Genomic DNA, 25,766 nt, shown 5'->3' with positions numbered 1-25,766 from the left:
CGCGCAAAATGTGACGTCAAACCGTTCAAGCTCCAACATGTCTGCGGTTATTTTTGTTTAGAGCTGTTTCTTAAATTTTATTAAAGCTGTTGAACATGCGTTGGTCGCGCCGCGACATTACCATGAAGATTTAGAAACTGCTTTTTCTGAAGTGAAATCTGCTTTTTACGAATCTCGTTTTTTTTATTTAGAACTAAATCGCAGCTTTTTCTTTTTTTCAATCCGGCAACCTTGCAACGCTCGCTTGAAGCAGACGACGCTTTTTGGAGGCGGGAACTCCTTACCAAAATGAAGCGAGCAGTTAGTACTGAGCAGTCGAATGCTGCATATTCCATTTGAACTTTTGAGTTAGAGGCAGTGAAGCTGCACTAATGCGAGGCTCTCATATATATTTTATTAAAATATGCGCACCGCGGGCGAAAGCGATGCACAGTAGCCGGGCTCAGTTGAAAAGCTGCCGGTGGGCGGAACGCGGCAGTGCCGCCGTAGTGTTTCTGTTTTGTTTTTCTCGCATTTCCGAGTGGTTTGGCAAGCCGAGTTGCTCAGTCTCTGCCGCTCACGCCTCGCCTTCTCGCCCGTCTCTGACCGGCCGCCACGAAAACTTCACTGAAGTTTCCGGGCGAGGAAAGGGAGGCTCGTGAGGAAGAGTAAAAACAAAACAACGCGAGCGAAACGTCATTCCGCATCGCTAGGCCTAACCAACGCTACCCGTCTGCGCTGTGTCGTCTGCCAGGGGTCGTAGCTACGATCCTCTCCGCGGACGAAAGAAAAGGAGTTCACTGGTCAAAGGTGAGGACATACTCTCGTGTACAACGCGTGTCTCCCGCATCGACCACGCTGGAGAAGCGTTTGTGCGCTCGTCGTCTCGTGAAAGTTGTTTGAAAAGGTACACCAAGTTCGCGCGCGCGTCTTTGCTCCAGCGCGACTCTTTCCCCAAGTGACAGGTGCACGCGCTTGAATATCATTAGATGCCGGAGCGCTCTGTCGCATTCCGCGGTTTCGTCCTTTCCAGTTTCTTTTTGCTTTCATGTGACTCGTGGGACACTCCTGCTTTCGTAGGATCGTGCTGCGTGTATTTCGATAGCCGTATTGCATCGTGTCGACGAAGGGGAAAAAAAACGAGCAGTCTCTGGTTCGCTCGTAATTCTTTTTCGTCGTATCGCATCGATTAAGCGAGGCTTCTCTCGCTTTGGCCCAACAAGCTAGAGAGTTTCTCTTTATGCGTGCATCGCTTATCTCGATACCGCCTTTCTCTTTCTTCATTTTTTCACGCAAAAAGCATGGGATTTCGTCGCTTGCTTACAGAGTTCGTATATGTGGAAACGGAACAGTTTGTTTGCCAATCGGTGTTTTTCCTGCGCTGGTCGTGGGTACGAAAGGGTTGGGTTACTGCGGACTCTGCATGAAACTCGCTACGCGCTCTTGCATGTACGCGGCTGACAGTTGAAATTTGCACTTTATTTGTAACATACGCTTATGCACGTGGTTACGTACTTATAGTAGAAAGCACGCGAATACCTTAGAAGACTGCTTTATTTTTCTGTTTCTTTTTTTTAATCCGCGCGCTGGACATTCCGCATATTTTATCCGAGCCTTACGTTTAGAAATAATTTTTAGGCAACAAATTTTGCCTACGCGAGAACTCGGCTCGTGTCTTGTCTTATTGGAGAGATCGAAGTAAGAGTTTTTCGCGGCAACATTTATGAGCGACTCGCCAGTTCCGGCGAAGATTTGATTCACTAAGGTTGCAATGTGGGCTTGTTCGTAACGCATCTTGAATACGTGTACGGTAGCGCGATTAAAAGACGGGACAAAAGAAAACCCAGAGGGACACATACCGTTGTGTGTGTGTCTGTGTGTCTTGTTTTGTCCTGTCTTTTAATCGCGCCACCGTGCACCTATTCAACAAAATTTTATTTTCGCGAAATAGCGTTCATTTAATAAGAAAATTAAGCCATAAATTAACAAAGCTCTGTACGCATGCACGTGCACACGAAAAAAAAAGCGACAAGGATAATTCAGACGTCAATTAAAGGAAGTCGTCAGAGGACCACACAGGCACGATAGCAAACCATGTGTGTGTGTGTGTGTGTGTGTGTGTGTGTGTGTGTGTGTGTGTGTGTGTGTGTGTGTGTGTGTGTGTGTGCGTGTGTGCGTGTGTGCGTGTGTGTGTACGTGTTTTCACCGATACGTTTACGATTATCTATATTTTCATAGATTCGTAGATCTATAGTATGTGGAGTCTCAGGCGTTCGCAATGACGGTGGTTTCGTCTGATGCGTCTACAGAGGTGATACTCCTGCGTGACTTATTGACAAGTGCTCCGTGCTTTTTTGTTTTTGTGTGTGTGTGTGTGCGCGTGACGTTCACAATGAACGCAGTTCGTACGAACCTCGTTGAACCACTAGCAGGCCGTGAGGGGTCAGTGAATGTATATACAGGGTGTCATTTCTTTTTTTTTTTTTATCAGCACCAAAATTTTAAAAAATTTGCCTGTGGCAGACAGCAAAATCCTGGCCATTGATCTCAATTACTCGATGAGGCGGCCATTACTTCTACGAGAAATCCGCATCCTTAATTGAAAATGAACATACTTACGCTAATTGACTTCTTTAGTCAAATAATTTACGGCTCATATTTCAATCTACAAACTGTAGCTAGTGAATATGTGGAACGCATCTTAGAACGAATTATGAGGATGGTACCGGTTTCGAGAGAATGCACCGTCAAACTTCCGGTAAAACGCACGGTGAATTCTACGTACTTATTTGGCTGACTTTCTCTTGCTTTTTTTTTTAAACGAAAATGTCATTTTATGCGTTGAAGGAAAGACGTAATTGGAAGGCCAAAGCATTTCGTCGGAAAATTAATATCTTGAAGCTGGCGCGTAGTCTTGAGAATTCGTTCCAAGTCCACATGCCTTGCATACTCGTTAGCTGCAATTCGTAGATTGGGATATGTGCCGTACAGTGATTAATTAAAAGCTTGATTACCATAAGCATGTTAAGTATTAAATTAATCATGTTGATTTTTCGAATGGCCGCCTCATCGAGTAATTTAGATCAAGGGTCAGAATTGTTCTATCTGCCATAGGCAACAAAAAAAAAATTAAAAATAAACGGACTCCACTTTATAGATGCTCGAACAGAAGCAGTTTACAGAAGTGCAATACCTGTTTTTGGTGGAGAGTTAGATTTGTAAACTTCGTGCACCTATTTCCTTTTTTCTTAATTTGTCGATTTTGGACAATTGAAAAAAGTTATTTCAAGCCCTAAATCGAAATTCTGCTGTCTAGAGTCGCTAGAATTTATCTTTATTTCTTCAATGCAACACATTTCATTCAAATCGTTGGGGCGTTTGTCTTACAAAAGCACTTTTGCATTTTACATGTATTTGAATGGGAAAATCAGAGTTGGCCCCGAGTTGAGCGTTCCTGTTTTGTCTTCCAGTGATCATGCAAGCTGTTACCGCGAACACTTTATCGGTTTGAGCTAATATAGTGTTTCTCTTCAGTGAACCCTAAGTGTTTTGCGATCACTGGGAGAGTGGTCCAGTGGTCATGGTCTATTGCTGCTGATGATGACAATGATGGGCAGTGTGGTGACGGGGCTCTCGCAGTCGGCGTGGGCACGGCCGGAGCCGAGGCCGGAGCCCAGGCGCGGGCGAAAGCCCCCCTCACCTCTCGAAGCCCGACGTCATGAAACGCACCAGCGGCGCCGGGGCGGACGACTTTGATGGCCGGTCGCCATGAGCAAGCCTCCGAAGACAGCGAGCAAATGGATGCCCACCTCCGTGGCGGTGCCCAAGATACTGACCATGTGAGTCGGTCGAGTTTATTTGCTCCGTCGCGATACGCGCTCACTGCTTGCGCGAGCGTCAACATAAAGAATAAAGAAAGAAAGTGAGGCTTTCTAGGCGAACCCTCCCGGACTAAGTTGACCGTGTCTGCTATTGAAATATCGCCGAATAGCTCGATCATATTGACAGAAACTAAAAGAAAAAATTGGAGGACGCTTAAGCTTCGCCTTCGAGAGTGGAACGCGAAAGCGTTATCGCCCCGTTCGCACCGCCCACTCATTCGCTCGGCATGCTCTTGAGTCACACAAAGACATAGTTTTTCATATACAACACTTCTAAGTCCACGGTACAACTTTGGGGCATCCTCGCACCGGTCCCCGCACGGCCCCAATGCGCTCAAACGAGACGAAGGGAAGAAGCGGGCGAATGGCTCGCCACCTGTCCGGGTAGCGCCGTACATTGCGAGGAGGGGGTCTTCTGTGTTTGTCGCAAGATGGCTCTGCGTGTGCGCCAAGCGCAGAAAAAGATGTAGCGGAAACGTACTTCGCTAGTCGTTTAACCGCGACTTCTGTAATGTTCGTGCTCATAATTACCGATATACACTGCAGTATAACTTTCTACGGCGCGTTTCTAAGGCAACACCGCATTCACTAGAGGCGCTTTTGTTGCGCTTCGAACCATCGAACTCATAGCTGAGTGGTAGCGTCTCTGTCTCACACTCCGAAGACCCTGGTTCGATTCCCACCCAGCCCATCTTGCAAGTTGTTTTTATTTATGAATTGCCTTCCGGGGTTTTTTCGCTCACGGCCGTCGACGCCGACGACACCGGCTTTTCTGCGACAGGAGCTCCTTAACGCTATCGCGTTAATAACGCTATTATCGCGTTATAACGCTCCTTAACGCTATCGCGCCCGAAAGTCGATTTGAAGCTTCGTCTTGTGCTAATGTAAAGGGCAGAACCGCGCCAATATTAACGCGAGAGCTTTAAGAGAAAGCTTTAGCTTGGGCCCAACTCCGACGCGGCCTATTCAAATACATGTAAAACGCAAGAACGCTTTCCTATAACCTCGGGACCGATTTTAATGAAGTTTGTTGCATTTGAGAGATAGAGTTAAATTCTAGTGATTTTTGGGAGCGGAATTTCGATTTAGGGCCTGCATCTTTGTGAAAAAAATTTTTCGGAAATTCGGACGTTCCGAAAAATATACACGCACGTAGTTTATAAATTAGTAGCTCTGCATCAAGAACAGATGTCGCGGTTCTGTAAACGGCATCCATTGGATCAGTCAAAGCGGACAAATTCGATATGTCAATTTCTTTCTTACGTGAATTTGTTACGTTGTATACAAGAATTCTGCAAAAGCTTTATTTTCTTATCACTCAATTTTTTTTACGTTCATGTATAACATATCAATCTTGTCCGCTTTAGATGTACTACAGATGTAATTAACACAATTGTGATATCCTTTTTTCTTGCCAAGTTAGAGACTTGTAAACTTCATATTTTCGTTTTCTAAAGATTGTCGATTTTAGACAATTTTAATTAAAAAAATGACGATCTAAATAAAAATTCGAATGTAACAGTTCCTAGATTTTAAGTTTTTCATTTAAGTGCAACAAATCTCGTCTTATTTGGTGCAGTGGTTGCCGAGAAAAACGAATTCTCCTTTTACATGTATTTAGATAGGAGCACGCGAGCTAAAGCTTCCTCTTAAAGGCGAAAGCTTAACCGTCCTTCATCTTTTTCTCGCGTGCCAAAGTAAAGCAGCTGTTTCAAACGACTGGCCGCGGGCGTCGCGTCGCACAGCAACTGCGCGCGTGAGCACGTGAGCGCAAAATAACGTGCTCGCGCGGCGGTTTTCATTTGGCCACAGACGCTCGAGTGAAAATGTGGGCAAAATAACCAACCTTACACCACTGTTCTCCTGGGGTACATCTCTCTGCGTGTGCTTCTGCTCACCATTCTTCAATCAACAAACATCGAACACCATGCATCTCACATACTGTATATTCGCACGAATTGCTATGTGCTGTTAGGCATAGAACTGTGAACGGTGTATAATCCGTAAACATAAACATTGCATACTATTAAAGTTGCCATCTGTGTGAAGCACAAATATAAACATTGCATGTGATTAGGCTACGCGTTGCATAGGATCACAATAAAGGCGGTTGTACTCATCGCGAAGTTTTATGGAATTTAATTAACCACTTCACGTAGATTCCAACATTGGATCTGGGTAATTATTTTTTCTCTACTCCTTTAGCGCAGTAATTACATTCGCGATTTTCTGTGTCGGAGTAATTGCTAGTTGGAGCTGTGCGTGGATGTTTATCTATTTGTGTTCTTCCACTTACGCCCGTTTGTGTGCTTGGCTTGTCACTGCTTGTTCAACACGCGTCTTAATATAGCCGCGGTAACGGCATTCTGCTCTCGAGTACGAGGTCGCGGGTTCTCTTCCCAACTGTCTTGACCGCATCCCGTTGTGGGCAGGACAGTAAGCAAAGACGCCTGTGGACCGAGCCTTACTTGCAGGGTGAAAAGCCCGAGCCTGTCAAGGTCAATCCGAAGCCGTCCACAATGGCGTCTGTCATATCCTTTGCGTTTGCTTTGGTGCAAGAGCGAAATAACGGGATTCGAAATAACGGGTTGGTTTTCTTGCTGTAATCACATTCTTGCGAAGTCACAGATGGTTAAGCGGGAGAAAGCATGCGCGGGAAGGTAATTGTAGCCTTTAATGGAAATGTAGAAATAATGCGGTAATGGGACATGAAAGTGGTCGATAAGACAACGTGCCGAAGGTGGTAGCCCCACCCACATCCTCCGCATTATGCGTGTGGTGCTTTACCAATTAAGCTGCCACAACGGCCATCCTCCCGTGCACTTTCTTAAGCGATTGGGTATGCGTGCAAGATTAGCCCCGGGAGTATTAGCCGGCGCCGCTCAAGGCAAGGCGTGCAGATGTGGAAGATCCTTTCAGAACACGGGCGATGCGTACTACGCGACCATAGGAGCAGACAACTGGTCAATGAGCCCTCGTACATATATGTTATCTCGTGGCATCAAGACTTGCCGAAATTTAGGCCGTCGCTATGCAATAAGCGAGAATAGGTGGATCCGATAAGGAAGAGAGAGCTTGGTGACGTGATAGGCTTGGTGCCCAACAGGTGCATTCAGGCAGTTGCTCAGGTAGATTTGCTAAACGAAATAGGCGCCCCTTATGATTTTGCCTGTTAACTGCCTCACGAACAGTTGAATCGCTTCGCAGAAGAGAGAGAGAGAGGTGAGGAAGGAAAAGCAGGGAGGTCAACAGGAATTTCTCCAGTTTGATAGCCTACACGTGGGAACGGGGATGGGGGAGTTACATATAGAGAGAGAAGACACGAGACTTGATCGCACTTCCACGTGCGCTAAGCCAGGTGCAGCGTATCTAAATCGTATACTCAAATCTGTCGCCTTCAGGTACTTTGGAAGAGCTCAAACGGCTTTCTGGGCTGGTAAGCTGTGAGGCCATGCTCCCAAGACCTTTGCTTCTGTAAATGGCCTATACTACAGTCAATTAAAGGTACACTGGAGGCTCTGGCATTGCTCATCGAAGCGAGAACAGTGGTACAGAAGTTGATTTATGGTCTCTTCACACATGCACTTAGCGCACATGTGTGAGTTCGCTATTCCATTGCGATAGTTGACGTATGGAGTTAGTGAAGGCTACTCCTACCCCCAGCCGACACAGCAATGTTGCGTCACGTCGTGGAACTTTTGTTGGTAATTGCAGTTTCAGTGATGGGTTTAGGCTGTATAATCGATGGTTAGAGCTCTGCGGAGTATCCCAGTAACTCAACATAGTTACATGCGCGAGATTACGAAGCTCTCTTGCGGCGTCTACTCTCCGTAAAGGTGCATGGAGTGTCGGTGTTCAAGCCTGGGCACGTCGGGCAGCGTCATCGGCGAGTTGATTACCAGCGATGCCACGATGTACCGGCAGCCACTGAAAAATTATATTATGACTGTGTTCAGAAATAGATAAATTTCGTTGACTTGGGACACCAGTTAGTCGTAATTTCCGCGACGTAAACTTCGCACGCTTTGGAGGGCTGCTTTCGAGTCGCAAAATATCGCCCATTTGCTAGGTGGTTCTTTTTCCATGTAATTAGCAGCATCGCGACGAGCGGCTAGCTCAGCACCTGCAGATGTCGTGACGTGGGAAGTGTTAAACTTGATGACGACCTATCGAGATGGTATAACAATGGCGCCCGTCGAACTTTCCGAGACCGAACCGTCCCTGTAAACATGGATTCGGTTAGCATACGAACTATGCAAAAGCTTGCGCGTGTCCCGCGTACGCGCAAGAACGACAGCAACTGGTCTCTCCCATTGCAAAAATCCATAAGAGGCCTCTATCAGATGAGTTTCCTTTAGGTCCTTGGCCTAATGCAAACAGCACAGCCCTGGTAACAAGGGCCGCTATCGCTTTTCTCCAAGCCACTGGGCTGGACGCACGGCGTTAGAGATGCTACAACTCTGTGAATTTGTATATACGCCTCTGTTCCTTATACCATCATCATCATTCATCAGACCTTTCCCACCCCGTCCCTTTTCCCCAGTGTAGAGTAGCAGGCCAGAGCAAGTTATAGCTCAGGCCGACTTCTCTGCCTTTTTGTAAATAAATTTCTCTCTCTCTCTCTCTCTCTCTCTCTCTCTCTCTTCAGTGGGATCTGCTTGAGAGCCGCGGAGGTCAGGCTAGCCTTCTTTGCAATTCCTAGAACAGCAGGGTACACAGGCTGCATTTTCATGCGCCACAGAGAGAATGGCCTTCTTGTTGCGGGCGAGTATCTCATTGACAAAGAGTGCTGGTTAGCCGCAACTGATCTGGAAAACGCTGCCTTGGGTCTTTTCTAAGGCAAGCGAGCGACATGGTGGTGAGGAGCACTAGATATATGGCGAACATGCGCCCGGAGTGTGTCGACAGCTATACATGTCGTTATTGGGTGGTTTCCCGCAATGGTAATTGTCGATTTGGTTGAGGTTCATCGAGGTAGCCCCAGGCATGTACGAAGGCATTCGCCTTGAATGTTCTGTAGGACACGGATGTTAGTTTTGTTAGCACTGGACAGCACTGGTGTGATATATCGCAAGTATCTTAGGAAGAGCGTCCTGTATAGTTGAAACATAGATGCAACTGATGTGTCCCACATTTTACCACCGAGAAAATTCAGTTATAGGTAAGCCTCTTCTTCAAGTATGAAATTTGGGGGCTCCATGAAAGGCCTCTGTCAATAATAACGCCTAGGAATCGGTGATATCCTTGCGAATGAAATTGTTTGGTGGTTAATAGAAACGGAGTACCAGGCCAATGCCATGGGCTTGTGGGCAAAAGCGACTAAGGCGCACTTCTCGGCCGAAATGCTGAGTCCTTGAGCACGCAGGTATGACGATGTCAGGGTCACTGCTTTTGGGAGCTGTGCACACACCTGGGGATGTGTGACTGCCGAGGGCCGCATGCATATGTCGTCAGCATATATGGAAAGGTGGATTGGATGTGGTAGAAACTCGGCAAGTCCAATGATTGCAAGGTTGAATAAAGCGGGCCTGAGAACCTCGTCCTTGGGGACGGCACGGCAAGTGTAATGGTCAGCGATCCGGCCATCTGCATTTTGCGCAGAGAATTAGGATCTTTTGAATAGGTAAGTGCGAATCCTTCGAACCACTCGTCCACCAATTCCATTATTTCCTTGTGCTTATAGAATGTCTTCATGCGTCTAATTTTCGTAGGCGCCTTTCACATCCAGTATGCACCTACATGTATGTTTGAGGTGTTTGTCTCGTTGCATAGACGTCACGAGGTAGATGAAGTTGTCAACAGAGGAGCGGCCTCTTCTAAATTCAGCCATGACCTCGGGATATATGTTGTGGCGCTCAAGATGCCACTCGAGGCGTGTGAGAACCATCATTTCCATGACCTTCCCAACGTGGCTGGACGGCGCTATGGTTCGGTAGGATGTTAGGTCAAGTGGCCACTTTCAAGGCTTCAGGAGTGGTGTCAAGTGGCTGTACTTCCATCTTTCAGCAACAACGCCATCATGCCATGAGTGTTTCTTACATTCCGGAAGTCTACCTCGGCCATCTTCACCTAGGTGTCATAAAGCAGTGTAGGTTATGATGTCCGGCCGTGGCGACGATGAGCGCCTGCATGCGACCAGAGCAGCGTTCAGTTCCTCAAGTGAGGACGCATTCAATTATGAAAAGCGCGTCGCACGAACCTCGCCCAGAATTTCGCCATTGATGGTGACCACACTATACCCGCGCTCTTCACACAGAAATCTTCAGCTGTATCAATCTGCGATGGAGGGCTAGGGCGCACGATGGATGTCGTTGTTGTGAACGCGAGCCAAGACCGCGCACATTCATATGACATCCAGTCCTCGCAGAACGTCTTCCACCGTGGTTCCTCCAGCCTATTCATACGACGCTAGATTTTCTTTTGTATACGTCGAGTGTCTCTAAGGTCATGAATTGACTTCGTGTGCCTGTGTCGCCTCTCGGCCCTTCTACGAATCGTTCGAAGTCGCTCAAGTTCCATGTCGAAATCCTCACGTTTTGTTGTGTATGTAAAGGTGTGCTTAGACGTTCGAGCACACTTGTAATGAGATCCTCAATACTGCAGGCAAGAACTCCTTTGCATGCCTCTTCCACCTTTTTCTTATACGTTGGTCACTTGTCAGGAAGTAGAAAACGAGGAGCTTCCAAACCCTATGATCCTCAAGTAGGTAGGTATATGGTCACTGCCGTGAGTCTCAATGTCAGAAAACCATCGAATATTTTGACGAAGACGTCGTGACACCAAAATCAAATCCAAGCAACTTCTATAAGGCTAGCCACACACGCACTTTAGACTGCCATCGTTCATGATGCTGAGTTCGTGGTCGGAAACAAATTGCATAAGCTTCCGGCCGCTGGAATCAATTCTGGAGCTAAGCAACTGGCGAGCATTAAGGTCACAAGTTATAATCCTGGGGCCAGGAGTCGCCATCAGGACTTTTTCCAGTCGGTTGCCGTCGAACCGATTAGATGGGCATATGTAGGCGCGGATAAGGGTGAAGGCCACTTTCTTCTTTCTTGTAACACGAATACCACGTATTGGTTCTCGCCATGAGCTTGCACCTAATGGGGAATGTAGATTAATTTTGCGTGAATATAAACACTTACACTGCTGGATTCACCGCACGTCGACAACATGAAGGCTCCGTACCCAGAGCCTTGTCGCTTTTGACACTTTGGTTTCACATATTACCATTGTAGGAAATCGGCTGGTAAAAACGTATTGACGAAAACATGAGATCCGTGATTCAAATTCTCTGGCATTCCACTGGAAAACTGTCGCGCTGAGCATTTCATCACAGAGTGAGGGCAGTGGAAAAGCCATTGTGCCCGCACGAGATTTGCAAACTCTGGGTTCAGGGCATTCAACACTAGCATTTGCGCTTCGAGCTGTTTGTGTATTCGAATTGCCCACAAGCGTGCGAATCCCATTCATCAAACACTTGAGCATCGTAAAAATTCGGCAGTCATTCCCTGTCAGCTCATCTGGGTGAGGTGGGGCACATTGTGGTGACACCCCTTGCTGCAGTTTATCCGCAGGGCTTATCCTTGACAATGGAGGCCATGTTTCATCCACGGCATTGTTTTCAGCTGCTGCATTATCAATGCGCGAGTTGGACACATTCTGCAGTGGTGGTGGGTGGAGTCAACAGGAAGAGGCTTTGCGGAACGTATCTTCCTTGTCCGCCAAGCGGAATTTCTTCATAAGCATCTGCGACGAGAACGATGTCGCCTGATCTCTGCAGCTGCTTCTCGATGAGTCGACTGGTCCCTCACCATTTTCTTCAAGACCGCTTAACTTTTGGACATTCCCTTGATGCGGCGTCGTCGGGCCCTTGACAGGTTGGACACTTATAATTTTTAGCCTGGCAGTTGTCTGCACAATATCGTGCTGCACAACGAGAAGACATCGTAGACTTTCCATAGACGGCACTCACGTGACCGAATCTCTGGCATTTTCAGCACTGAAGTGGCCTGGCAACAATGGACAGGACGGTATGTCGGAGGCGACCTACCTTGACATGCGACGAAAGGCAGTCACCTTTAAAGACGATTTTTACGCTTCAGGAATTTCCGAGACGGGCCACCTGGAGTATTTGGGCCCCGTCGTTGGCAGGCTTAATCAAAAGTGGCAGATCCCCGCTCACGACGGCCAGATCAATGTCATATATGGCGCCTGTGGTGGCCTCTTTTCCCAGCGGGATAATGGTACGAACGGTCGCACCATCGAGGACAGTGACAGCGCTCGGAGAATCTAACGCTGACACTTGAGCGGCGTTACCACAGCAACATTCTTCCATGCGTTGACTCTGACGTCCTCAATGCCATTTGTCATTGACAGCGTCTGCAGCTCAACCGATGCCACTTGCCTGTTGAGGAGCCTCATGTTGTCGGAGGGTAGCGCAGGTAAGAGGAGGATGGCGTACTCCGGGGAACTCCGCGGAACCCTCGTGGTAGTTGTGTCCACAGAATCCCTGAGCACCCGCCGCTTTGCTTTGCGATTCGGGAGAGTCACGCAGTCGTCGTCGGAGCTGTCGTCGCTCTCGGCCGAGTCTATCAGGGCAGCCTCGCTGTCGCTCGAGAGGCAGTTCCGCTTCCTCGAGGCTGCCGACGCGGACGCCGCTAAATCATGCGGGAGTGCGGGTGACTGCACTTCCAGTCCAGTCGAGCAGAAAACAGTGTTCCCCGTAAAAATGCGAGAATTACCAGAAAATCCTGGTGATTGAGTCTAAACACTCAGCAACGGGATAATTTCGTCGTCGTCTTCCGCGGCACTCGCAGTAAACGTTTAGCGCAATGAGAATGTCAGAAAAAAAAAAAGGGACCCAATGCGGATCTTCTTGCGTAGTTTCCAGGCATTTTCGCTTCCGCTTAATAACTCGTTCACAATATTTGATAATATCGTTCAGCGTTCGACGTTCGTTCAAGGCGCCTGAAGCGGTTTTAACTTTCCGTGGTTGAGGCAAGCGGAAATTAAATCAGTAGGGTGGAATAAAAGAGAAATTGCATGAGTGTGCTCGTCTAACCGGAAGTTGAACCGTGACGGATGATCGATCTGGAGCGTGTTTTGCGAAACTCGCCCCATTGGAATCGGGATTAACACTGCAGGGGTCTTCTCTCCCTGCGAGTTTGCTGCCTTTCGCATATGCGGTGCCGAATGCTATATCGCGCTCGCTGTCAAAGTTTCAGATAGAGGTACGCGCTGTACAGAGTTGTGTGAGACATTGATAGATATAAGACTTGATGGACGAGTTCGGTAATGACCGGGAATAGCGTATCGTTGGCAGATTCTCGCGCCGCCAATCTCGCCAGAAATTGCTTGCTAACGAGATTCCCAATCACACGGCTTTACATGACAGAGGGTCGCGAATATATTGCAAGACGGAGCAGCGAATTTGACTGGCAAAGACGAATATACACGTACCATGAGAAGCTATACGAAATCGAAGAGTTTTCCGGTGGAATTAAGTTTGGCGGCGTTATAGATATTGTTGACAACGACGTTCTCGGATGGTCGAGCACATGTACCAACGCGCGTATATATAACCGACTGAGACGAAATGAACAGCAGCATAAACTTGCTCGTAACTCGTGGAATACGATGTGACAGCACGCGGGAGACTCAATATGCCAGCGAGGCCAGAAAGAAGCTGCCGAGGTAGCACAATGATTTATGCAGCATAGATGCGTATTTTGTGCCAGAACCGGCGAGATCATTTGTTGAATAGGAGACAGGTCGCGCGGTGATGGCCCTCTTGCCTGCTATTTATTTATTTAGTTCACTTACTTTACTTATTTTCTGATATTAGAGATCGTGGCAGCTTTTAGCATCAGCTTCCCTGCAATATTGGATTGTCTAACGAACAGCTTGATAGAAACGTTGCCAGATGCGGAATATTAAACAAAATACAACAATAGTCGTTACTTCAGCACCAATGCGCTCTAATCGATCTCACTTGAGTGCACACCTGGCAGTTTCTTTTCTCTTTAAAATACTCTAATTTTACAAATGTTATAAGGGAAGCTTCCATGGCGGTCTGTCCTGCTTTTAACCCTAGGTTGTTGACAAAAAGTGTCGTCTAAGTACAATGAGTTTAATTGATCCAAATTTCTTCGACGACTAAAAGGTTAGGTATAGTGTTCTGTTGGCAGCCTACGCATCTAGCAAGGAAAAAGGAAGAAAAAGGGGGGGGGGAGAAAAAAAGAAAGGTAGAACAAACCCACGAGCATTGTTCGTGTCACGCGCTCCGCGGTCATTTATTCGTGGAATGTACTTTCTTTTTAAGTTCTTCTATATACGGTAGCTCGTCGCATTCGTTACGTCGTTTCGCGAAACCGAAACAACTCTGTCGTTGGAATGAGGGGGAGGGGTGGGGGGAGGAGGAGGCGGGTGTCTCGCCTGCCGCGTCTACGCACGCTTCCTACATGCCTACGCACGCGACGAAGCGCATTAGAGGCAAGAATGTTTATGCTGCTGGTGTTGTCCCTCGGAGGCGCAGCACGCCGCACAAATCGATTATTGCGTAAAGAAAGTAAAAGAAAGAAGTACTCGGCGAAGAAAACGAAAACTGGCGAAACACGCATCGTCGCGACTTTCCTGGTGCCGTACATGTGCGCCTCAGTAATGCACCTTCCCTTCCTCCTCACCCTCTCTCTCTCTCTGTGTCGTGGCGTGCGCAGAGCTGAGGAGCTAAGTTGCTCCTGCGGCCAGACCGAGTCGGGCTCGCTGGGAAGCGGAAGGAAGTCGTCCTCGAGCCGCTCGCGGAGCTCGGACCCTACGAGACCGACGGTCGCCGCGGGACCCACCCACCGGTACCCGATCAGCGACTTGGGACCTGCCAGGAGGAGCGGCGGCGGTGGTGGCGCGGCGGTCGCGCTAGAGGACTTCGACGGCGTCGAGGACATCTTGGCCGTCAGGTCGGTGTGTCTGCGACTTCCCTGCTCGCGCCCCGTGCGATCCTCTCGGTTTCAGCCGGCGGTGAGCGGGACTCCCACCCGTCACTCGAGTCTTTAGAACTCGTCGTACTCATTCGTACTGCGTGAGAATTTCCCTGGGTACTTTTCTTTTTTTTTTTTTACCACAGAGAGAAAGTGTGCGTAGGAAGGCAGGGAAGCTGACCCAAGCTCGACGGGGCGAAGGTGTAATGGGATAGAAAGAGGGCGAGAGGATAGAAGCGCGAACAACGTAAAGCACGCACACCGTGGAAAAGTAACAGACAATGTTCGCGATGAATCCTTTATAAAATAAATGTATGTAAGGAGATGGTGCCTTGTACAGCATCCGCCGACTTCTCTGCCTCTGCTTCGACGTGCAATAAAAAGACGAACGCATCGAAAGCACTCGAAAACGATTTCCGGCGAGTATTTCACAAGTGGTGACGCAAGGACTACTCGTTCGTAATCCATGTTCACAAACTAGAACACAAGTGCAATGCATTCCGCATGAAGAAACTGAGAAAAACATAGACATCGGGAAAAAATGCCATACACCTCAATACAACACTCTTAAAATTGCACCCTTTGGGTCGTATCTTGCCACACAACAATAATCGTCATCTGCCTTGTCCGGATTTCCTTTCTTTAACGCTGCGAGCCCGGTACTTCCAAGTGACGAACGCCATGCGCGTAATCAGCATGACAGAGCGTTCTCGACAGGAAAGTAGCGAGCGCAGCGTTTTCAAGAAAGGAAACGTAAGCAAGACAGATGACGATTATCGTTGTGGGGCATATATACGCCCCAATGGGTTTACATTTGTCTAAGTGTGGAGAACGTACAATGAACACACGCCGTCACATCTCTTGCTTGCGCGTCTCGTTGCCGACGAGTCCATTGCAGCAAAATGTGAACGTCGTGATGTGCTTATTAGAAGACACAGGACTACGTAAGTATGTGTGATCGGTGGGCTTCTACAACGATGCCTCTAATAGTGCCTGTGTTGTGTTCTAGCGCGGGCTGAGCTCAAACTGAGCTTGGTGCTGGAATCTTCTAAGCATTTTTTGTCAATGAAGTATTCCTTCAGCCATGGTTAAAGAGTGCAAAGTGTTCCTCGCGTTTGTGCAACGGCGTCGGCGTTGACTGAACGCTCAGTTTTTGTTTTTAATTATTGACATGATACAAAGAGAGGTTGGCGCACAAACACGGTGCCAACTACACCTTGGCTTTTGAACAGGTTGTACTGTTCTATATATAGCTTAGTGTTTTCTTTTTTATATAGTTCGTGTAGGAGAAAGAGCACAAGAATTAATGTACAGACAACGACGTTTGCACATAACAGTCAAAACAACCCCACGACATTACTGCCTTTGTTATCATTATGTTCTTACAACTTCCTTTTCTTTTTGTGCGAGTAGAACCAAGAGTAACTGAGTAGATGAGATACTTTTTAACTTAATATCTCCGTAGCAACTCCTTTACAACATAACAGGACAGAATACAAAGCACCCGCCGCGGCTGCTTTGTGGCTATGGTGTTGGGCTGCTAAACACGAGGTCGCGGGATCGAATTCCGGCCCCGGCGGATTCATTTCGATAGCGCGAAATGCGAAAACACCCGGGTACTTAGAATTAGGTGCACGTTAAAGAAACCCAGGGGGTCCAAATTTCCGGAGTCCTCCACTACGCCATGCCTCATGATCATATCGTGTTTCTGACACGTAAAATCCCGTAATTTAATTTTTTATGTTAGAATACAAAGCAGCTGCCAAACTGCACTTCTCTTTTTAAATCGTAAGCCAGGTAGTCTCGTATATGGCAATTCCTGAAAAGCCGTCGCGATATCGGCGAACTTTAGAGCAGCAAATTTTTGCCACTGATATAATGAGCTCTTTGTTTACCATCTGCAAGTGTTGCCGTCGCCACATGCGCGTTGTTGCTTGTATTGCGAGCATTCTGAGCACGACGAAGAATTACAATTTCAGCCTGAACGTTTGCATTACACATCCACGTTTTAGAGAACATCAAGCCTTGTCTGGTATCGTGAATTTAAAAGAAACAGGAGCCAGAAATCTGTACTTTTCACCGTTATCCTCGTTGAGAACAAAGGGTGACCGACGTACTCGGCGCGGAGCACCGCATGGGACGAAATATTGGGCACGCATACAGGCTGCGCAGCAGATCCTTACGCCATGCTTTCTCTCTATACAGTAGGATGACAACGCAATTCGGATATTGCTGCAGGTGACTGCCAACATGAAGGTGCATGTACGGACACCGTGGGGTGTGACTTGCATTCGCTTTTATGTGATCAGTGTGTTCACGCGTGTACAGGGCTGTGGATTTTTTGGCACTAGGACGCTGTTTCTTTTCTCACCACACACACACACACACACGCACACAAATATATATATATATATATATATATATATATATATATATATATATATATATAATTGATTATATATATATAATATTATAATTCATTATATATATATATATATATATATATATATATATATATATATATATATATATATATATATATATATATATATATATATATGTATATATATATATCAATAAGACCGGCGCTCCAATTATTATGGGCACTTATTAAAGAAAGGTTTTCTGGTGATGGTTTAACTTTGACCGGTGCATATTCAAATCACAACGTCGCGGATAATGTGGCTCGAGTATGGTTTTATGACTGGCGGTAACGTGTCGTGCATTGTAGAATATCTGCCGGGTTTATCGATAATGTTTTACAACAATGACGACGGTTACAAATGTACCTCAAAGGAAAATATCCAGTAAGGGTGATAAAACACACATGTGAAGCTGTCGATGTATTTGATCGACAGTGGGCAAAAAAAAAAAAATAAAGCCTCAGTGGGGAGCCAACGTTACGACTAGGGGACTTGTCGAAACGCTGGCGGGCCACGCTGAGGGTGTCCTCATTCGCCTATAGTGTCGGTTCCTTCGTCTCTGTGTTCCTGTGAGTCCTCCGTCCGTTTGTATTATGTATGCATCTTGTTAGGCAGAAAGAGTGGCGATTGAAACTGCAATTGAGAAACGAAATCTCGACTTCGATTTCTTTCGTCTACTCATGCATACGAGGCCTGCTCGCTGCAACGAATTGTAGACCGCACCAGTAGTGAATGCGTCGCACGGCTTCTTCTTCCACGGTCTTCGAGCTTCCTATGCATTTTTCTTCTCTTTCGTTCTTGTCTATACTTTACTCTTTTCCCCTCCCCAAGTGTAGGGTAGCCATCGGGACACATCCTTGGTTAACCTCCCTACATTTCCCTCTTCGCCTTTCTCTCTCTCTCTCTCTCTCTCTCTCTCTCTCTTTCTCTCTGCAGTTCGTTAAAAAAGTATATACCATCACTGCCTCCTTCACGGTATTCAACTTGAGGGTACAGTTTAAGACAGAATAGGGAAAACCTTAACGGTTCGTTAAGCTCTGGCGGCATATGCTGCAGTTTCAGTTCTCACGAATAGTTGAACCGAGCCTACCGTATGAATATCTGCTTAGAGGAGAAGCCTGCACGCGAGGCAGGCTGACTGGCACTGCAGGTAACTCGCCTGGAAAATACAACTCGCGTCCTTTTCTTTATGCCTCGCCCGGGGTCCAGACCCGCTCCGCCCGTAATTTGCTCGAATACTGGGTGCACGCCCACGCCGGTGCGATAGGATTCGGGGTCAGGGTTGCAGGTCGCCTCGTTACGGCAAGAACGCGTGGCGCATTCGTAACGCGGGGCTCCCTAATTGGGAGCCTTCTGTGTTGCGCGCGCGGCTGGACTAATTCTATCTTTTTTTTTTATTCTCGTCACTGTATTCCTGTTGATGCATGCATCGACGGAGCTTCGGAGCCGGGCGCCCATGTAGGCACACGGCTGGCCGTCGTAGTGGGTACAGCGGCCAACGTTCTGTTCGTGTCGATAGTTCGGCGCAGTGCTCTGGAAGCCGCGCGGTAGTTGTAGTGCGGAGAAGGAATGTACTGCAAGAAGAGCTGTGACGTTAGCACGGAGGAGTTGGGAGAGGAAGAACTTGCGTAGAGACGCTGGTTTAAACGTCGCATGTGCTTTTCGTATAGTCAAGTGCGACTTCAATGGACGCTTACAAACGTCTCGATTGGGAGGGGCGATTGATTGTGTCTTTGCAAGAAGTGGAGAAGCGTTAAACATCAGAAGTTGCGTATTTTTCAGTACAAACACCCGTGCTTGCACTCATGCCTGCACTGTCGGACACTGTTCTGGTACTGACAGTGTAATGGAAGCCAACGTGAGTATGGGTATGCCCGAATGTGAAGCAGTGACGAATCGATCGTTCAGCTCGGTCAAGAAATAAAGAAACCAAGTTAATGCATGCTCGTGTGTTGCTTCAACACCAGCAATGTCATCACGCGCGCGGCGTCAGCATAACGTCTAAATAACTTAGACATGGCTTCTACGTAATGTTACGTGGTGTCTACAATAATGTAACATTATCTAACGTCAACACACTCAGCATTAACGCAAGCATATATATACCAAGAAAGCTTCGCGTTCAGAGATTTTCACAGTGCGTGGGATCCACATAATTTTTTTTCTTCTCATCACGCTCATAATGATCTTCATTTAAGAGTATTCGAAGGTGGTAATTGTATGCGTACTTCGGAGATATCCCCGAAGCAGAGCGTGTCTATAGCTATATACGGTAGGGGAATTTTGGGCATGTCGCCTGAAAATGCTCAGCCTGGGCCATGTGAGAAAAACTGTGCTCGTCCACGGCGAATTTTGTTGCCTGCGAAAAGTTCGCTCTCAGCCACACAAAACAGCGTCGATTACGTGTGGTTGCATGTCCGAGCAGTAATTTGTTTCCTGACCTTTTAAATGCGCACACCAGAGCGGGTACGAAATAAGCAACGGCAGCATGCCCACGCAACGGGTGACAAACCGATGAATTGGGAACTGAAAAAGAAATGTATTGCTGCAGAAGCGGTTGTATTGCTAAGACGCTCCAGACGCGTCTACCTTAAAAAAAAAAAAAAATTGGCGTAACTACATTTTCCTCGTTATAGCGCACTCTGTGTATATTCAGCAATAATGAGTTGCGGCCCAAAACCAAAAGGTCATGTTTGTACGGTCCTCGCCAATAGTTTAACGCGTTATCCGAAAATCCATGTCAACAAGAACGCTTAAGGCACCTTCAACTGGTCGTTACACGGGGGCCAGGCCGCCGTACGAAAGTTCTGTAAGAACTAAACCACGCATTAATGTAAGCATCATCATAATCTCCAGCCTATTTTTACGTCTGCAGCAGGACGAAGGCCTGTTCCAGTGATCTCCAGTTACCCCTGTCTTGCGATAGCAGGTTCCAAGTTGCGCCTGCAAATTTTCTCATTTCATCACCGCACCTCATTTTCTGTCTTCCTAGACTGGTATTCAATCTGTAACTGATGGACCACGGGTTATCTACCCTACGCATTACGCGGCCTGCCCTGTAAGCATAAGTGTACTGCAATAGCGTTAATGACGCTAGATTGCCATGGCTATTAGTAGACATACCTACACTCGCAAATACGGCTTTAATGCCGCCTCTCACGAGCTTTCAAGAACTTCCAGAGCGTTCCAGAAGTACCCTGTTAAAAATGACGTTAATTGGTAATCTCGCTATATGAGCGCACGTAGTAAGCAATAATTATAGCGTTTGGATATTGTTTTCCTGTCTCAAGGCCCACCGTAAATGGTCGCGTCTTGAAATTCGCACAAAATATGTCGCTCTTCGCATTTTCCAGCTATATCTGTAATGGGCGATGTTGAAGTACAACGTGGTGTGTAGGTGAACAAGGGTTGTCTCTGGAGTAGGGGTGGGGGTATACGAAGTTTCGAATACGAATCGAGTATTGCGCACGAACTATTCGTACTCGTATTTTATAAAGAACTTTTCGGTATTTTTGGAATATTTGAAGCTAACCAAACCCTTCTCCCGTCTGTTAAACAAGGTATCGCAAATTACCAGATGTGAAACAACGACAAAAGTCTTGCAGAAACGAAATGCGTAACGTAAGCTTTGTTATTGGTTTCAAAGCGGAAGCGTATACATGACAGCCGGTGCGTTTTCCTCGTAGACTGCCATTTAGTGTTTTTGGCAGTCTAATCCCGTAGCAATTTTATCTTTCACTCTACAACCAGTGTTGTTTTCATTGCAACGGGTCCTTTTACACCTGTCTACGGCACACGCGTCCGGCTTTCCCTTTTGTTTTTTCCACTACTTCTGATCCTTTCTTCAGCAGCGGCTTAGTCAGCATTCTTGGCAAGCTACTCATACAGAAGACCTCCATTACTGGAAAGCTTGCTTGCAACCAGGCTCTAAAGATGTTCAGAGGCTATTCGTGTAGTTTTTTTTTAATGACACTTAGTGACATTGTGTTTAAAACTTCCTTTTCGTCTCTGCTAGTCAGATGTCGTTCTTTCACTAGTCTTTAGAAATAGTTGTAGTTAACTATACTAAAAAATACATTTTCTGCTGTAAACACATGCGTCGGCGTTTGACTATTCGATATTCGGTTCGATAGTCGATACATACTATTCGTATTCAAAAAAGTTGAAGCCCGCCCACTTCTACTCTTCAATAAATGTTTCGGCAAGTCGAAACGTTGACTCTACGCTGAGACATTCTTTGTCTGCCCCGAATTCCTCACTTGAACTTTCCAACTTTTTCTGAGACCTCCTTGACGGGGTTTGTTGCATTCAAAAGAAAAAGGTTAAAATCTAGTGGCTGTTGGTAGCTAATGTTTGATTTAGGCTATGAATTGTTTAATTAAATATTGTTGAAAAGAGTGAACTTTCAGGAACCGAGACTATCAAGTTCACAACTATGTAACTTAGAAATGACTAATGATATGAGAATTCTGTGATTTACATCAAACACCATTTCTAAAGCGGGCAAAATGAATGCATTATGCATGGCTGTCAAATAAACCACCGATATCTGAGTAGAACTTTTGCAACACCCTTGTAAACGATATAACAAGTTCACGTATATTGGCATATCAAATTGGTCCGCTTTGGATGCTCTTACGGATGCAGTTTACGGAACTGCGATATCAGTTCTTGGAGCAGAGCTAGCAGTTTGTGTCCACATGTAAACTTCGTCCTTCTATATTTTCCAAACCTACCAACTTTTGAAAATTTCTTTTGATAAATTCAGGCTGGAATCGAAATTCCGCTCGCAAGCGTCACTAGAATTTACCTTTCTCTTTGAAATGCAACACATTTTCGTTAACATCGGCCCAGTGGTCCTCTCACAAAAGTGTTTTTGCGCTTCGCACGTACTCGAACAGGCGGCGTGGGAGTCGGGCCGCTCTCGTCCCGTTTCGTTCGCTTCACTTCTTTCGCTACACCCGTCTGTTTGCATTGCTGACTTCAGCGCTTCTTGCCCCCCTTCTTCTTCTTCTTCTTTTTCTTGTCTAACATTGCACACACCCCGCTGGCCATTATTCCCATCACCGGGGATTGGCCAAGCGTGGGCAAGCGTGCCCGATGACCCAAGTTGTCCACACACTGGGCCAAAGGCAGCACCCGCGAAGTGGGCGCAAGAGAGGCGAAGAACTGCTTCGCTTCAGAATCTCCTGCTCTCAATCGCGAGCACTCCGGTCAAGAAAACGCGGTATATAGATCTGCGCCCAGTGTACACACAAGTCGCGGCGAAAAGAAGAACGGGGAAAAGTGCTGCTATTGCTGCTGCTGCTGCTGCCGGGAGTAAAACTGAGTCGCCGCAATGTGGCGACACCTCCGAAGTAAGTTCTGCGACAAGTCTTTCTCCACCACTCCTCGCGAAGTTTCGAAAGCGACCGGGCAATACGAGCGCCGCCGTGTCTCTCGGCCCCCGTCGGCAATGTTGGGCTTCGCGGCCGCCTTTTACGACCCGTTGCGCGGGGGGTCCTTCTGCAGCGGTTACGCGGCCGGGGCCTGTGTAAGCGAGAGAGAGCAGCGGCTGCACAGCTCTGAGAAGTGGACGAAAAAAAAAAAAAACGGAAACATAACAAATGTGGATGCGGCAGATGTAATTAAGAAGAAAGGGTGCCCGACGCTGCAGCAACCGACTCTCACGCACGCCGCCACCTGTGCGAGCCGGCGATGACATGGCGAGGGTATACGCGTATGCGGGAGAGGGGAACGACACCCCCCCGTGGCGAGATAAATAAAATCTGCCGGACAGGGGGCGCTTTCTCTTGTCGCTGTTTTGTGGAAAAAAAGAGAAATATGACTGTCCAGCAACGCCTGTTTCGATGTTTCTTTTTTAATAAAACGAATACATAAGTTCGTGTGACGCAGCGTATTGCTTACCAGTAATAGTAAGTTGCCGCGAGCGCACACGTAAGAGCCACTGAGCGCAGACGTCCGCGTTTCGCTCTGGGGTCTCTGTAAATGCTGTGAACAAACACCGATTTTATTTCACTCCGGAGCAACACAGCAGTGCGCGGCGAAACAAAGAGCGCGACATTGTGGCGTTGTTTGTAGGCTTCAGAGACATCGTAATCGCACTGTCATTTACAGAATAGAAGTTATAATCTCGACATAACGAACATGGATGGAACGAATTATCTGATATAACGGAGTAATGTAAAATGCGAATAGTTGTCACCGATGTTGGCATGTCATGAATATATGTGTATAGGTCGACAATCGAATATAACGAAGGCCCGCTCGTGTCCGACATGACATTGGTATAACGAAGTTCGACTGTGCTACTCAACTACCTGGTACGTATATGTAAGAACCAGCAGTGCTGGCACCATGGGGTGAAGTGGGGCTCAAACAGATCGCGGAAAACTGGTACTAGAATGTGGACCGCGCTTCGGCGATACGCAGTTCACGGTGCAAATGTGGTGGCGGCAAGAGAATGTATTCATCAACGTGCGCAGCCTTATCTTTTATCTTTATTTTTTTCTTCTTCGACGAGAAGAGCATAAAACAAACGTATGCATGAATACGTATGTTTATGGCGCTTTGTGGTCGAACAAACCGTCACAATATGTCGCTACAAGCGCCGCTGCTGTCCACGTCTCCGGTGTTCCGGTATTCCTTAAAGTGCAATATACGTATGCAGATACATGCTCGGACGCTTCAGTGCTCGTTATCAGCGACGGCCACTTAGCTGTGAGGACCGCGTAGTATTTAGTCACCCTTATTTGAATCTCGCGGGCGTCATCTTTCCTCCGCAGTACGCTTCTCCGTGAATGCACCAGAAAGCAGCGTGGACGTCTGTACACTAATCTTGATTTTCTTCGCCGACAGGCATGCAATACCTGTCTCTTGTTACAACACGAAAGGCGCGCTTGCATGCACGTGTGAATATATATTGAAATTGAAAATTGTAAAATTGTCCACGTATGGAAGCAGTCCAACATTAGCTAGTATTCCATGCGAGTGTAATAAGGCTTTTCATATCACGAGCTGGCAGTTAGCGAACTGCATTGAAAACGATGGACTACTGGGAGACTTAGTAATACATCCGTACTACAAGCGCAGTGAACAGGCGGGTATTTTTTGTATACTCATATCCGTATATTCGTTCCGTTTTTAGCACTTTCTTGGTTAACAGTAAGTAGCTTGTGGCTGTACCCATCTTCTTTCTTGGGCCTTTTTATAGTGCTGCTGTCCACTGTGTCATTCAGTAGCTTTCTTTTTTTAATTATTAATATTGAGTCGGTGACGTGGTAGACTTTTTAGGAATTCAGCTGGCGCTACCGAACCTAAACACATGTCGTACTCGGATGCGTGAGATATTTCGCAGACGTTAAACAAAGTCAAGCTATACAGAAACGGTGCAGTGTGCGATAGTTGAAATAACGAATTTCGCGCTGCCCTCTCGTGAGTTCCTTACTAATCACTTTCTTTTCTCTTCTCTCTCCTACTCCTTCCTTCATTCTCTCCTACCTGCTTCCCTTTCCACTCTAGAGCGTCTGGATCTCCACGCGAAGAGACAGCGAGTCCCTATAGCACAGGACCTTTCCTGCCCTGTAGCCGCCGCTGAATAGGCGAGAAAATAAAGTTCTGCCCTCTGCCGAAGACCAGCCTTGTTCTTCCTCATTTTGTACTATACTACTTTTACATACACACTTATACATAACTAAGAGCCTGTTTCTCTCTCTCTCTCTTAATATATATATATATATATATATATATATATATATATATATATATATATATGTATATATATATATATAACACTTATAGAGCAGCGGCATTGTCCTAGCTATCTTTCTTGAATTTGAAATAAATTGAATGATCTGTCATATTTTAGTGTTATTCTACCATGCAAAAACCGTGTGTGTTTGTACCACCGTTTCATTTAATTGAGGACGATAGGATCGTTGAAACTGCCAAAAAGCAGCCTCCTTTTTTCTTTCTGTCCTTTCTTTCTTTTACAGCACCCTTCTCTTTCCTCCGGAATTCCCCCAGTGAACTGCCCAATTCGTAGCTCGTGTTTTGTTTGAATAACAACTACTACAACGACGGCGACGAAGGATGACCGTCAGCCGGTGTTACGAGCTTCATTCGACCCGAGAGCCCGATCAGGTGACAGACCTTTCGCAGCTCTGTATAAGCAGAGTGGTGGCTGATTGCGCCACCTCATTTGCAGCTCGGGCTGGTCAGACGTCCGCACGTCAAGTTTCATCCTAGATGCCAGCGCTCGTTTCTCCCCTGGCGGAACGATTTTACCTCCCACGGGTGTACGCTTCCGCCGCTTACCTTCAAGATCGTGCTAAGCTCGCGCTGCGTGCGAAACGTATGTTCTTTGCGATGGCGCCTCTTCGGAAGACTGCTAATTACGGTCGTGTTGTTAACTGCCATAACAGCAATGTAAACGCGAAACGATTGCTGCCACCAGTGAAATTTTGGCGATTCCCAACGAAATGGCGCGAGAAAGGCAGACGACAGAC

General features: G+C 46.9%; 1 protein-coding gene across 2 annotated transcripts; it reads left to right on the top strand.

Annotated features, from left to right (window-relative positions):
• The first annotated feature begins 165 nt into the window (after window positions 1–165).
• LOC142590292 (uncharacterized) lies at window positions 166–24,886 on the top strand. 2 transcript variants are annotated; one of them, XM_075702298.1, is made up of 4 exons: window positions 167–789; window positions 3,619–3,818; window positions 14,579–14,815; window positions 24,781–24,886. In XM_075702298.1, the coding sequence occupies exons 2-4, from the start codon at window positions 3,748–3,750 to the stop codon at window positions 24,854–24,856; spliced, it is 384 nt and encodes a 127-aa protein (XP_075558413.1). In that variant the 5' UTR covers window positions 167–789; window positions 3,619–3,747; the 3' UTR covers window positions 24,857–24,886. The 2 variants fall into 2 exon arrangements, with proteins under 2 accessions (XP_075558412.1, XP_075558413.1); XM_075702297.1 differs by lacking the exon at window positions 24,781–24,886 and having other exon boundaries at window positions 166–789; window positions 14,579–15,402.
• Window positions 24,887–25,766: the final 880 nt, after the last annotated feature.

This window comes from Dermacentor variabilis, chromosome 8, assembly GCF_050947875.1.
Source record: "Dermacentor variabilis isolate Ectoservices chromosome 8, ASM5094787v1, whole genome shotgun sequence".
Classification (NCBI taxonomy): Eukaryota; Metazoa; Arthropoda; class Arachnida; order Ixodida; family Ixodidae; genus Dermacentor; species Dermacentor variabilis.
The sequence above is the reverse complement of the archived record's forward strand: the minus strand, read 5'-3'. Positions and strand labels throughout refer to the sequence as shown.